This window comes from Cheilinus undulatus, linkage group 21 (genome assembly GCF_018320785.1).
Source record: "Cheilinus undulatus linkage group 21, ASM1832078v1, whole genome shotgun sequence".
In the NCBI taxonomy this organism is placed as follows: domain Eukaryota; kingdom Metazoa; phylum Chordata; class Actinopteri; order Labriformes; family Labridae; genus Cheilinus; species Cheilinus undulatus.
Genome location: NC_054885.1, coordinates 11,954,521 through 11,967,215, shown reverse-complemented (window position 1 = coordinate 11,967,215; position 12,695 = coordinate 11,954,521). Strand labels below are relative to the sequence as shown.

At 38.6% G+C, this 12,695-nt stretch overlaps 2 protein-coding genes across 4 annotated transcripts; one reads left to right on the top strand and one right to left on the bottom strand.

The window, feature by feature from the left end:
- Positions 1–7,128, top strand: LOC121503868. 2 transcript variants are annotated; one of them, XM_041778440.1, is made up of 10 exons: positions 1–212; positions 980–1,187; positions 1,356–1,445; positions 1,602–1,735; positions 1,829–1,882; positions 1,961–1,994; positions 3,064–3,237; positions 3,322–3,407; positions 4,386–4,431; positions 4,526–7,128. In XM_041778440.1, the coding sequence occupies exons 1-10, from the start codon at positions 33–35 to the stop codon at positions 4,957–4,959; spliced, it is 1,440 nt and encodes a 479-aa protein (XP_041634374.1). In that variant the 5' UTR covers positions 1–32; the 3' UTR covers positions 4,960–7,128. The 2 variants fall into 2 exon arrangements, with proteins under 2 accessions (XP_041634374.1, XP_041634375.1); XM_041778441.1 differs by having other exon boundaries at positions 4,530–4,732.
- Positions 7,129–7,257: 129 nt separating this feature from the next.
- On the bottom strand, positions 7,258–12,426 carry ccdc97 (coiled-coil domain containing 97). Of its 2 annotated transcripts, none has more exons than XM_041778443.1 (8): positions 12,303–12,426; positions 12,030–12,208; positions 11,779–11,955; positions 11,295–11,454; positions 10,951–11,039; positions 10,566–10,749; positions 10,345–10,468; positions 7,258–7,514 (listed from the first exon to the last, which is right to left on the bottom strand). In XM_041778443.1, the coding sequence occupies exons 2-8, from the start codon at positions 12,162–12,164 to the stop codon at positions 7,379–7,381; spliced, it is 1,005 nt and encodes a 334-aa protein (XP_041634377.1). In that variant the 5' UTR covers positions 12,165–12,208; positions 12,303–12,426; the 3' UTR covers positions 7,258–7,378. The 2 variants fall into 2 exon arrangements, with proteins under 2 accessions (XP_041634377.1, XP_041634376.1); XM_041778442.1 differs by having other exon boundaries at positions 12,352–12,417.
- Positions 12,427–12,695: the final 269 nt, after the last annotated feature.

Sequence of the window (12,695 nt, the reverse complement as noted above, 5' to 3'; positions counted from 1 at the left end):
CATGCTTAGTTTTACGGCAGCGCTCTCTTGTGATGGCTTTGCGACACAAACTCCTCCGGTTCTCGAGAAAGATTATTTTTTCACCTTTTTTTCTCGAGAAAGAGGATGGACCTCACGAGACTTGGAGGATGTTGTCATTTTGGGGGAGTGGCGGCATTTCAAAATTAAGTTTCGTTTCCTTCGACCCGCCGTTGAGGTTGGACCCTGTGAAGGTAAATAACTTAACATGGGTGTATAATTATGTGTTTCATTCAAATTATTTCCTTTATATATATATATATATATATATATATATATATATATATATATATAGGACACGTGGATATAAATTTGCCGAAGCTATAACTTCCTGACGAGTGAGGAATATTTTAGGTCACTGTTTGAGCTACTGCGTACGGAGAATTTTAGTATAGCCTACCCACTGTGGAATGAAGATACCCACCACTAAACCGCCACTTGTTTAAAGTGTTTTAACGTAGTTATTCATCTACTGTAGCCCTGGTTGTAACCCTGAAATGAATGGAAACGAACTAAATACCATCACCTTTTCCATTTGAATGCAGGTTATTCACCCTGTAGTCTCGCGCCCGTTTAAAGATACAACCATCAGGAACTGCACCAGAAAGCACCAGAAAATAAAATGTCTGGGCAAATATTTCAGAAAAGAATGTGAGAAGATTCTACCCTGTTAGTGGAAAATGTTGATAATGCGCATATTCACTAATAATCAGCTTTTGTTAGTCCTTTTGTGTCCCCTTGCTCGGTGTTTCCCCATTGAATAGTAATTACACAAAATTAATGGGTAAAATATGTCTTTTAACACCCCCCCCCCCAAAAAAGAAAAACTTCTTGAGATATTGTAATTGTAACTGATAAGGTAAATGTGACCAGGTGAAATAGCTGTTACAAAGATGGGCTTGATCGTTTTCACATCAGAATTTCCATGTTTGTTATGTTTTTTTTTTTCTAATGACTGCAGGAGGAGAAAATGAGAAGAAAATGTTTTTTAGAAGAGGAAGACTCAGACGAAGAAGAAGTAAGAGGCAGAAAAGTTAGCCGAAGACATCTAAAGAGAATCAGTTATTGTGAAGAAGAAGAAGTTGTTGACGAAGATGACGAAGATGAGGACATGGAGGAGGATGACGAGCAGCCAGGTCCTTCCAACGGCTTTAACCAGAGAGCACAAGGTATCACTGTTAAAAGAGAATGAAAAAACAATGTTATGTGGCCGATATTTAAACTGATTGTTGCTTTGAATTCTCTTTACTGCTGCTCAGTGTTTCAAACCTCCACTTTCTTGCCATGTCCTACCTATGAATGTGCAAATGGTCAAGATTGTGTGCATTTTTTTCTAGAAACATCCGAATCGCTGCAAAATCTATACATCTTACCTGTTACTTGTGAAAATAAAAAGGGCACTCTGCATAAAGAAAAATTTGAAAAGGGTAAGCAGAAACTCATTCTTGTAGGATAAACTTATTTATTCTAGAAGAGCAACACTCCTCTGCTCTAATGTACTTATTCTTTTACCTAATTTAGCTTTTCTTTCCTGACATTCCTCTTCTGTTCCTTCTATCCCCATGTGCAAATACTCTGTAAAGGTGAGTCATGCATCAAGTGCGAGGGCCAATGGTTTTCCCCGAGTGGATTTGAAAACTTCTGTGGCAGAGGCGCAATGAAAAAATGGAAAAGCTCTATCCTCTATAAAAATAACCCCCTGCAGTTTTGGATTGAGGTGAGATTTTTGACCAGACAACACTTTTCCCTCTTTAAGAAATCAGTTCAAATACTCAATAAACTTCCTTTATTGTCTTGGCTTTTACCACAGAAAGGTCTGCTTAGTACGAAAGGATTTAAAAGGAGAGCGTCAGGGACTACAAAGGTAAATAAAAGCCATCAGACAAGCTAATGTGGTTTAAAATACACACATTACATCTTTTTGGGTGTTATTTCTCAACAGAGAAAAATTTCATCATCAGACAGCTCATCTAAAGGTTTGTCTTTCCTTTGTCACTTAAACCAGATTCAAAGCTACAGTGTGTAGAGTGCATGTCAAGTCTTATGTTTAAAATAGCAACTGTAAATTCCTCCTGGAATTTCCCCTTGTGGGACTAATAAAGGAATATCTTATCTTACTGTATGCATGTTCACCTAAGAAAGAATGAGAGGAATATAAAGAAAAATAAAACTTTTATATCATTTTTTTTTGTTTTAATCTTAGAGAAAGAATATAATAGTTAATTTACAAGACTAGTTGTCAAATAAATGGGGATTTTAAAAAACAAAGACAAATAAAATGTTCAGAGAAAAGTCATAAATTAACAAGAAAAAAGTTATAAAATTCTGAAATCAAAGTTGAAACTTTACATTACAGAAGTGATTATATGTAATTAAAATTGTTAATTAACAAGAATAAAATCAAACATTTGCAAGACTAAAATGGTGATTTAAAAAGATCATAGTTTTAATTCAGAATATAATGTGCTTTTACAAAGATGAAAATTAATAAGTTATGAAATTCAAGTTAGAACCAAACAAAATAAGAGTAGATATTTTACATAATCAGAGTTTTTAATCTGTGAAAAAAAGTTTTAAATTTTCAAGAATAAAGTCAACAAGTTATGAGTAAAGTCACAAATTTAAAAGAAGTAAATGAAGTGTGTGTGTGTGTGTGTGGGGGGGGGGTCTCAGGGCTTAGTCATGAAGTTTGAGTGTTAGATGTAATTTTAGCCTGACTTCTCCATGCCACACTGCACTGATGCAGCAATTCATGGAAATGAGCTTCAACGGAGTATTGAGGTTATAAATTCTTTCCTTTATATATATATATATATATATAAATCCTTCATTATCTTAATGAATTGTCAAAAACTCAAATGAAGGGGTTGAAATATTTTACATTGTTACTCTCCAATGTAATATGATATATAATCTGATCTGTATGACTAATTCAGCAAGACAGGAAATTTCACTTTCTGTGTTTATAAATAAAAAACTTCTCCATTAAAAATTCTGATTTTTGGAGCTGCAGCTCTGCCTCAAGTTGTTTTGTTCCTGTTAAAGAGTATGAAGGCCATTCTGCAGAGGAGAATGACAAAGATGACTCCAGAGATGAAGACTGGCTTCCAGATAGTGATGAACTGATGGTGGAGAATAAAAACAAGAAGGCAGGAGCTGAAAACGGGGGAGGAGACTCATCTGAAGTTGAAGCTGCTAACGACGTTTATGACTGTGGAGGTGACTTCTATTTATTTTTACAAATGCTGTAACTGGACTTTATTTCAGCAGGTTAAGAAAATAAATGTCATATTCTTCTTTCAGGAAGGGGAAAACATTTGTCAAAAAAGGAGAAAATGGGACAAGCACTGAAGGGGGAACCCAAAGTTGTGCTTAAGAGGCTTCCAGTGGTAAGATGAACATTTATGTTGTAACTGACTAAGGCTTATAAAGTGCATATACACTGAAATATACTGCAGCAATATCAATGTTTCTGAAACATGCTCATACAAATACCTAGGTTCTCAAGCACACTCATATTAACATGTAGCTAGTGCTACCAAATACAAAGTAGTTTGTAAAACATGCTAATAAAAGTACGTAGTTTGTAAAACATGCCAGTACAATGAGATAAAGTAGGTTCTGTTATATACTGATGCAGTTTAGTAGTGCTGAGTTCATTTTGGTCTTACACACATTAAATTATGCCAATATGTAGCTTCCAATTTGTTTCACCAATCAGAAAGAGACTGGGCAAAAATGGCATCCATGGGTGAGTTCCAAGGCCAAAATCACTGCTGACCAAACTGAAAACAGTGGCTCATCTCCCATTTTCCAAAAAAAAAAAAAAAAAAGACCCCAAGACATTTGAGAAGGTGTACATCCTGTTACATCTGGCATAAACTAACACAACATTTCACAGGAAGAACATCATACCAACACCAGAAAGACCACCTCCTTTTGGCTTAAATAAATGAAGGTTTTGAAGTCCAAGTCAAAGTCTGTCCTTAAATCCAGTTGAAATGCAGTGGCATGACCTTGAACAAGCCATTCATGCTGGAGAGCCCTCCTATTTGGCTTAATTACAGCAATTCTGTAAAGAGAGTGGGACAAAATTCCTCCATATCAGCAGTTAGTGCTAATGCTTACTTGCATTTGTTGCTACCAAAGGTGTCATAATGCGTTATCATGGTAAGAGGGCAATTACTTTCTCACAGGATCAGGTAGGCTTGGATAGGGTTATCTTTGTCCAATATCAAAATGTGTTTGATGATCTGAAACATTGAAGTGTTAGAAATATAAAAAAAACCTTGCTGCTTTTCTTTTACTGTCAGTGAAGACTGGGTTGCTCCACTCTCATGCTATTTGTAAATGTCTTCTGGTTTCAGGCCAAACTAGATCCTCAGTCCATCTCCATGGGGCACTCAGCATCAGGTTTGTAAATGATACTCGAATAGTAATATAATTAAAAGAAAAGCTATTGCTCCTGAGCAAAAAACCAATGTTCTCTTTGCTTTGTCATGCGAAGGCAGTTGGCGAGGTCCGTTGGACGGGGACACACAAAAAGAAGCAGAGAGAGGATTAATCACATCAACACAAGAAGACTCTCTGGACTCAGCAGCAGAAGCATCTCCTTTAAAAAATATGCAGATGCCTGTCAGAGCTTTCATTGCAGATGAAAACAATGCTCCAGAGGAGTTAACTCAAAGTGATACAAGGATGCAAGACGGACAAAGAGACGTAAAAACTGAACCAGCAGATTCTCTACTTCATTCTGCAGAAAATTCTGAAATCCTGCCTGAAACCAAAATGGGAGGATCCATCCCCAGACCTTCGACCAGCTGTGATCAGGACATGATGGACCTTGAACAACTGAAGAGGGAGAAAATCAAAATGCAGTTGAAAGTCTTGAAGTTGCAGGAGGAATACTACACTTTAGAAATAAAGAAACATAAAAAATAACAAAAAAATGTTTAACCAGTGAAAATGTGGTGCATGCATTCCATGACTACTAAGCTTGAAATAACCAAACAATCAATAAGTGACTTTTTTGTCAAATTTTTTGCACAGACATGTACCTATAAATTGTCCTTACGTTCCTAATGCACATTCCTTAGAAATGGTTTATTATTTTTGAAAGAGCGTACGTTTGAGTCAGCACTGTTTCTTGGCCCATGTTTGCCTTAACTTGCTAAATTACACGGATAGAGTGTACCCATCGGTATAGCCGGTATGACCAGTGAGTCCTTCTTAAAGGGGCATCGCTCACTGAAATTCCTGGAGGCTAATGCCACTGCCGTTGCCAAGTACCTCATTCGACCAAACTACAAAAATATCAAACTATCCCTTTAAGCCTCACATTGGGATATGCTCTAGTTTGTAGTTTTATGTTATACTCTGATGTTATACATCAGTCCAAAAATGATTTATAATTCAGAAATGTTGCCCTTCTGGAAAATGATGCTCATTTATGCACTCACTACTTGACTGGAGATCCTTTTGCATGAGTTACTGCATCTATGTGACATGGTGCAGAGCTGATCACTCTGTGGCACTGCTGGGGTGTTATGAAGCCAAGGTTGCTCTGATAGCAGCCTTCAGCCTTTTGTCTGTTGTTGAGCATTGAGTCTAGTCTTGATAAAGCACGGTGGATGACATGGCACCTCAAACCATCACTGACTGTGGAAACTAAAAATACTGGACTTCAAGCACCTTGGATTCTGTGCCTCTCTGATCTTCCTCCAGACTCTGGGACCTTGATTTTCAAATGAAATGCAACATATACTTTCATCTGAAAACAGGACTTTAGACCACTAAGCAACAGACCAGTTCTTTTGCTCCTTAGCCCAGGCAAGACACTTATGACATCTGTGGTTCAGGAATGGCTCCCTACCCATGTTGACCATTTCCTGGACCCATCTGTGTGAGGTGTCTCTTGATCATCTGACTCCATCCTCATCCTCTCCTTGTGAAGCTCCCCTTGAATCTGTTTTGTTTGACAGTCCTCTGAAGGCTGAGCTCCTCCCTTTTCTCACCACCCTTCCAGTCAACTTTCCATGAGCGTGCTTTGATACCACCTCTGAAAACAGACTGCTCTTTAAGCAGTGACCTTCTGTGGCTTACCCTCCTTGTGAGGGGTGACAATGATAGTCCTCTGCACATTTGTCAAAGTCAGCAGTCTTCCCCATGATTGTGGTTGAGTGAACTAAACCATAGAGAGACAATGAAGGCTCAGGATATCTTTGCAAATTGGACTTTTAACATATTCAATATTCTGATGTTTTCAGCTGTACTCATCAAGATTAAAACAAAAAAGACTTCAAACATTTCACTTTGTGTGCCATGAATCTAGAACATGTGTAGGTTTGAATTTTTGGATTAAATTACGGGAAAAAAATTACTTTTACATGATATTCCAATTTTTCAGATGCACCTATATACAGGGCACAACCTTACCACTCGGCCATCAACCCTTCAAATACATGGTTCTTTGATCATGTAGTAACATATTTATTACATTTGACAATATTGTAATGGTTGTTGGAAAAAAAATGTTAAAGTGGAGATTTATTTATGTTTAGTTTCTTATCAGATATGCAAAAAAAACTATTTTTTTTCTATATGCATGAGGATATTTTCATGTATTTATACTAATATGGTTCACTGTCTGGTAACAGTTTTATGAAATGTGGTGGTGTTGAACAGATTTAAGTCACAGTATTGTACGACTCGCAGTGTTTTATCACGTAAATTCCTTTTCTTCAAATTGCTGAACTACTGTTGTTTTTCTTAAAATGTTTAAAATGTCCAGATTTTGGAGACAAAATTTTAATATTCAACATATTAAAAAAGTGTATAAGTGGGTTTTTTGTGTCATCTTTTCACAAGTATGTCAGAAAAATCTCTACCCCCTCTTAAAAGGTGCTCATATTCCTTGGTTTATGTTGGTATTCAAAGAATGAATGACACTGTCTACTTTTGTAGGGCATAGGAAAGAAGTTTAACAGAAAAGTGCAGCCTGCCTGGTAACTAAAGGGCAGATTAAAGTTATCTTTCCAGTTAGTCAAACTGGTTTACTTTGGCAAACCAGTAATTTTAATAGCTTCATTATGTGTAATACAAATCCGGCTGTGCCTGTTTCAGCATGCAAGATACAACGTCATTGTGCGTCTCCAGCTTGAGACAAAACATGGAGGATTTTCTTAAGTGTCAAACTAAAAGGAAGCATAAATGGCATTAAAGGAGGCTGAGGCCTGTGGAAAACATAAAAACAAAACATTTATTTTTAACTGTTTGTGTTAAAGTGTAACAAAACTTAACACAAACACTCTTAATTCACACATTTATATTTACAGTTCCATTACAGCAGCTGGAATCTAGGTTATCCTGTCATGTTTTGCTCCTCCATGTCTTCCACCTCCTCTTCTTCTTCTTCATCATCTTCATCAAAGTATTTATCTTCTGCATCTCTGCTGACAATGTCCAAGTTGTCGTAGTCTGGGTTCTCATCCACCTCACTGTAATGAACACAAATTATTTGTTTTTTTTTTTTTAACAATAAAAGCTCAGAAATATTTCTGAGGAAAACTTGAACACACTTAAACTTAATGAGTGGTAGTGTAATCTGTCTTTTAGATCTGTGCATGTTTCTATACCAGGAAGCTGTGTAGACCTTGCTCTTGGCATGTGCCTTAGAGAAAATATACCAATCAGAAGCTGTTTTTGCAAAAAGGAAAAAACATTGGTTGGAATATACACTATATGGACAATTTTTGGTCACCTGTGTAAAGGCATATTCAGGTGCCAGTGCTTAAATCGGTCCTTTTTTTGCAGCTGTAACAGCCCCCAACCTTCTAGGAAGGCTTTCCAGAAGATTTTGGGTCATTTTTGTGGGAATTTGTGCCCATTCATTCTGTAGAGAATTTATGAGGTCAGGCACTGATGTTGGACGAGAAGGCCTGGCTCACAATCTCGGTTCCAGTTTGTCCCAAAGGTGCTCAATAGGGCTGGGGTCAGGGCTCTGTGTGGACCAGTCAAGTTCTTCCACACCAAGCTCATCAAACCATGTTCTTATAGTCCTTGCTTTGTGGACTGGGGCATAGCCATGTTGGAATAGAAAAGGGCCTTCTTCAAACTGTAGCTACAAAGCTGGAAGCATAGCATTGTCCAAAATGTCTTGGTAGGCTGAAGCATTAAGATTCCCTTCACTGGAGATAAGAAATCTAGCCCAAACCCTGATAAACAGCCTGATACCATTATCCCTCCTCCACTACACTTAACACAGGGTATATGCAGGAATCTTGAAGTTAATTTTAATACCTTTTTAAGGCTTTTTCAAGACCTTCTCAATATTTTTTAATACCTCACCACCACTTCAAGCTGTAACCATTTACATCAGTGATATTTTTAACTTAACAGTTTTAGTTTGTGATAAAGACTATAGACCACTATGATACAACTTCTTCTTGCATAATGTACAATATACCTCCCTGACATTCCCCTCTACTGGCTGCAACCAGTCTTTGAAGTCCAGCATTTCCAGCCAGGACGCTGCAAATTTGCACTTTCCCATTATGTTACAATAGCCTAGGTTTTTTATGTACCTGTTCATCTTTGTTTTTAATAAAAATGAATAAATTCACACACTCTTACAATGTTTTTTGGACTCAAACTCTTGGACAGCTAATTCAGAAAATATACTTTAAAAATTTGAGACTTTATAAAGTTGTGATAGGACTTTTTAAGGGTCTTAATTTTCCCAAAATTGATTTATCACCTTTTAATACTTTCCAATACCCTGTAACAATTTGCACAATGCAGTCAGGCAGGAAGTGTTCTCCCGGCATCCGCCAAACCCAGACTCACCCATCTGACTGCCAAACAGAAAAGCGCGATTCATCATTTCACAGAACACATTTCCACTGCTCCACAGTCTGGTGTTGGTGTGCTTTACACCACGCCATCCAATGCTTGGCATTGGTCTTGATGAAAACCCATTACATGAAGCTCCTGCTGCACAGTTTTAGTGCTTACGTTAACGCCAGTTGAAGTTTGGAACTCTACAGCTATGGAATCAGCAGAGCGTTGGCGACTTTTACACACCATAGCAGTTGTTGACCCCACTCTGTGATTTTAGGCGGTCTCCCACTTTGTGGTTCAGTTGCTGTTGTTCCTAAATGCTTCCACATTCTTTTAATATCACAGTTGACTATGGAATATCAGGTAGGAATGAAACTTCCCAAACCGTCTTATTGCAAAGGTGGCATCCATCACAGTACCACGTTTCAAGTCACTGCGCTCGTCATAACGACCCATTTATTATCACAAATGTTAGTAAATGGAGACTGCTTGGCTAGCTGCTTGATTTTACACACCTGTGCAAACAGGTCTGATTGAAACAATTGGCCAAATACTAGTGTCAATATAATGTACCTTGGTGATCGGCCAGGTTCAGTTTATGTAAGAAACACTTAAGTGTTATATAAAAAATAAAGCAGGCAGTCCTTGAAAATGTGATCAATCACTTAGAGCTCAATCCAGGTTAATGCTTTTTTAATATGTGTATGTCAAACGCAGCCTTTACAGAGTTTGACGGCCTGAATCACAAAGAATGCATGGTTCAGTTTGTTCCTGTTTTATGTTATGTCAATAATAGCTGTCTCAAACTAATAGTTAGACTTGAATTTGTGGCATAACGAAGGGCAGAAAATATTGTAATCAAGACTTGGCACCAGACAGGTAACTAAGCTTGTCATTTTAAATGCCAGAGCAGAAATAATATAGTTAAGGCCTTGGATGAATCCATGCTATAATAGGAATGAAGGCAAAGCTCAGTTATGTAACCTTTTTTTCACCAAAATTCAGGGCAACAAAAAACAGTTATCCTTAAAGAAAATGATTAATAGTACAAAAAAATTCAATCAGTGCCTGCCAATATAAAACCGCTCATTCAATATAAACTATATGCCTCAGCAGTTAAATGTTGAAAGCCTCAAACAGCCTCAAAGTTCCTTCAGTTAGTACCAATCATTTATTTTTGCAGAGGCAGGGTTGTTTTCCCAATCACCAGAAGTTTGTATAAACACTAGAGTGTTTATGTTTTCTGACTGTCAACTGTAGTTTTACAATCTAGTTGTGTTTGGTAGAAGTGTTTGTGTCTTAGCAATTAACCGTTTTACACTGAAAGGGGCCAATTTGTCCACACAAGAATGCACAACGGCTTGTTTGACCCACTGTGAGTGGTTTTGTGAATTAGCCCGTCTTTTGTCTCATTTGCACAGAGAAAAAGCATAACAACCCTTTTACAAATCAGGCCCCGAGACTGCATCAAGTTCTGCTAGAACTGACCTGTAGTTGAAATCCTTGTCTTTGCCGTCCAGGAAGCGTTGGTGCATCTGGCTGATGAACTCCTCCCTTAGCAGAGCCTTCTCCTCTGGGTTTGGCTCCCATCCTTTCTGCTGGGGAGAATCCTCTGAAGCAAACAGACAAAAAATGTGGCTGACATCAGAAGGAGGAGTTCAGAATGAGATGGTGTAGAGAGCGTAGAAATGTGTTCTATCAACACCCACCCTCATCTTCTTCATCCTCCTCCTCCTCCTGGGCCCCCTCCTCTCTCTCCTGCTCTTCCTGAAGACGGTTCTGGATGAGGCGCTCCTGGTAGGAGTTGAGGAGGAGGTGTGCGAGCCCTCCTGTGCCCCCTGCTGGTGCTCCCTGTGCATCATCCTGCATGGCCTCCTGGGAGCGCTCCAGTACCTAAACCAGTCACAAATTATAAGACAATAAACTGAGAAGAGAAGTATGCAAACTTAATAAAGACAGGAGGTAATGGTTATCTTAGGCACTGAGAGGGGAGGGTGTTCTGCTTGTTAGGGTTAGTTTTAGTCATTTTATGTTAATTTAAGGCAACTTTTTCTGAATTTGCAACTTAGTTCAGTGATGGTATCACACACTCACCTCTTCATCAGTCAGGTACTGGCCGATATATTGTTCATACAGCAGGGGCTCCCTCATCCGCATCTGCTCTTCACTGAAATACTGACCCTCTAAATGAGTGGAAGAGGAATGATGAGTTAGGAGAACAGGACAATCACATGGTTCAAGTTTAAAACAGTTAAGATCGGTTTTTAAACAAAATTACAAAAAAATCAGCGCAAGGACCGAAAGCATTCAAGGACTTCCATTGTTTTAAACAGGAAGGGTAAGAACAATTTCACACTGCCTGGCCTGTGATTTTATTGCAACAAAAAAAGGAAGTCAGAACTTGTATGAGTATTTGTATTTTTGGTTGTAATTCATACCCCTTTGCAGGGCTCTGAGAGCAGCATAGCGCTGGTTTCTGACCCTGGTCCTGTTGGTACAACCTGCCGCTCTTCTCTGGATCACTTTGCTGTAGTGCTGGGCCCGGGGATCTGAGCTGACGTGGGTGAACGCTGAGAGGTCTTGGGGCTTTAGGAAGGCCTTTAATGAGGAAAAAAACAGAAGAACAGATGTTAGATTTTTAGCAAGCATTCTTTTCCCCTAACACATAAGACGGAAGAACATAAAATTCAAACTGAGAAAATATTTTCCATGACATGGTAAGATATCTCAGATTCAACATCTGATGTTATTTTGTTCTATTGTGAATGGAATATATTTTGATGAAATCTGGAAATCCCTGCATTCTGTATTTATTCCACACAACGTCCCAACTTTTTTGGACTCAGGGTTGTAGCTCTGATACACTGAGCGTAAAGCACAGCTGATACTATTTTAAGGGTGAATTTAAGTGTGTACACGTACATGGTACCTCTCCATGAACACCAGAGGTTTGCTCCTGTACTGTTTCAGCAGCTCCTCTCTGCGCTCCTTCAGGGTGAGCTCAGCCTCTCCTATCTGCTGGCTCTTCACTGGACTCCCACTCTTGGCTATGGCCTCTATCATGGCATTTATACAGGAAGACTCTTCCTGGCTAAAGCACTGTGCAGCAAAACAAGAACTTAGTTACAATGACCTTAACAAAAAGGTTTATAAAAATAACCTGCCAGTCTCACCTGGGTTTCCTGCGGTGGCTGCGCTGTGTCTGTTGTTTGGGAACATTTCTCTCCTTCTTTTGGGGTTTTACTCTTGTCTTTAATATCCTGTAAACTCGATTCAGTTTTAACTGGAGGGTCTATTTCTCCCCACATTGCCACTTTTAAGCAAGCTAGCTGACTACACGGATTTCCAGTGCCTGTAACAAATAAAAAGCGATATGCTAACAAACAATATTGCTATGTTTCAAAAATTTGCTATGCTCTGTTAAAGTAGAAACTAAAAATACAGGCCTGTCCATCGTGAAACTCCACGCAGTAAAACACTAAATTTAATTATTACCGGTTAATAGACCACTTTCCATTTCGCACGCATTTGTTTTGCGTTTTATTTTGCCGCCATGTTGGTCCGTCAAAAATATGTACCCCCTTTCTGCGACCGATCAAAGGTTCCTGCTATTTTAAACACTCGTCATTCTCTTTAACTGTGCCGCCCTCTAGTGTAACTTCAGGACTTTAAAGAAGAAATTACTGCACGGTAAGCTTTTTTTCTGCCCACAGAATTGCCTGACCGCCCAAAAACACTGAGAAGGTGCCCTCCTTAGTTATTAATGCGAGCATGTTTGTATCAAGAGCATTGGTGCTAGCGTCCTGGCTAACACTTATCTCAGTCTAGGGGATAAAAGC

What these genes read in the sequence shown, in the direction of transcription:
- ccdc97 (XM_041778442.1), bottom strand. Translation starts at nt 12,373, where the DNA reads ATGGAAAGTGGTCTATTAACCG. An exon ending in GGAAAGTGGTCTATTAACCG is followed by an intron (nt 12,209 to 12,351) that starts GTAATAATTAAA and finishes TATTTGTTACAG; the next exon opens with GCACTGGAAATCCGTGTAGT. An exon ending in TGTTCATGGAGAGGTACCAT is followed by an intron (nt 11,455 to 11,778) that starts GTACGTGTACAC and finishes TCCTCATTAAAG; the next exon opens with GCCTTCCTAAAGCCCCAAGA.
- LOC121503868 (XM_041778440.1), top strand. Translation starts at nt 33, where the DNA reads ATGGCTTTGCGACACAAACTCCTCCGGTTCTCGAGAAAGATTATTTTT. An exon ending in CCCTGCAGTTTTGGATTGAG is followed by an intron (nt 1,736 to 1,828) that starts GTGAGATTTTTG and finishes CTTTTACCACAG; the next exon opens with AAAGGTCTGCTTAGTACGAA. An exon ending in CGACGTTTATGACTGTGGAG is followed by an intron (nt 3,238 to 3,321) that starts GTGACTTCTATT and finishes TTCTTCTTTCAG; the next exon opens with GAAGGGGAAAACATTTGTCA.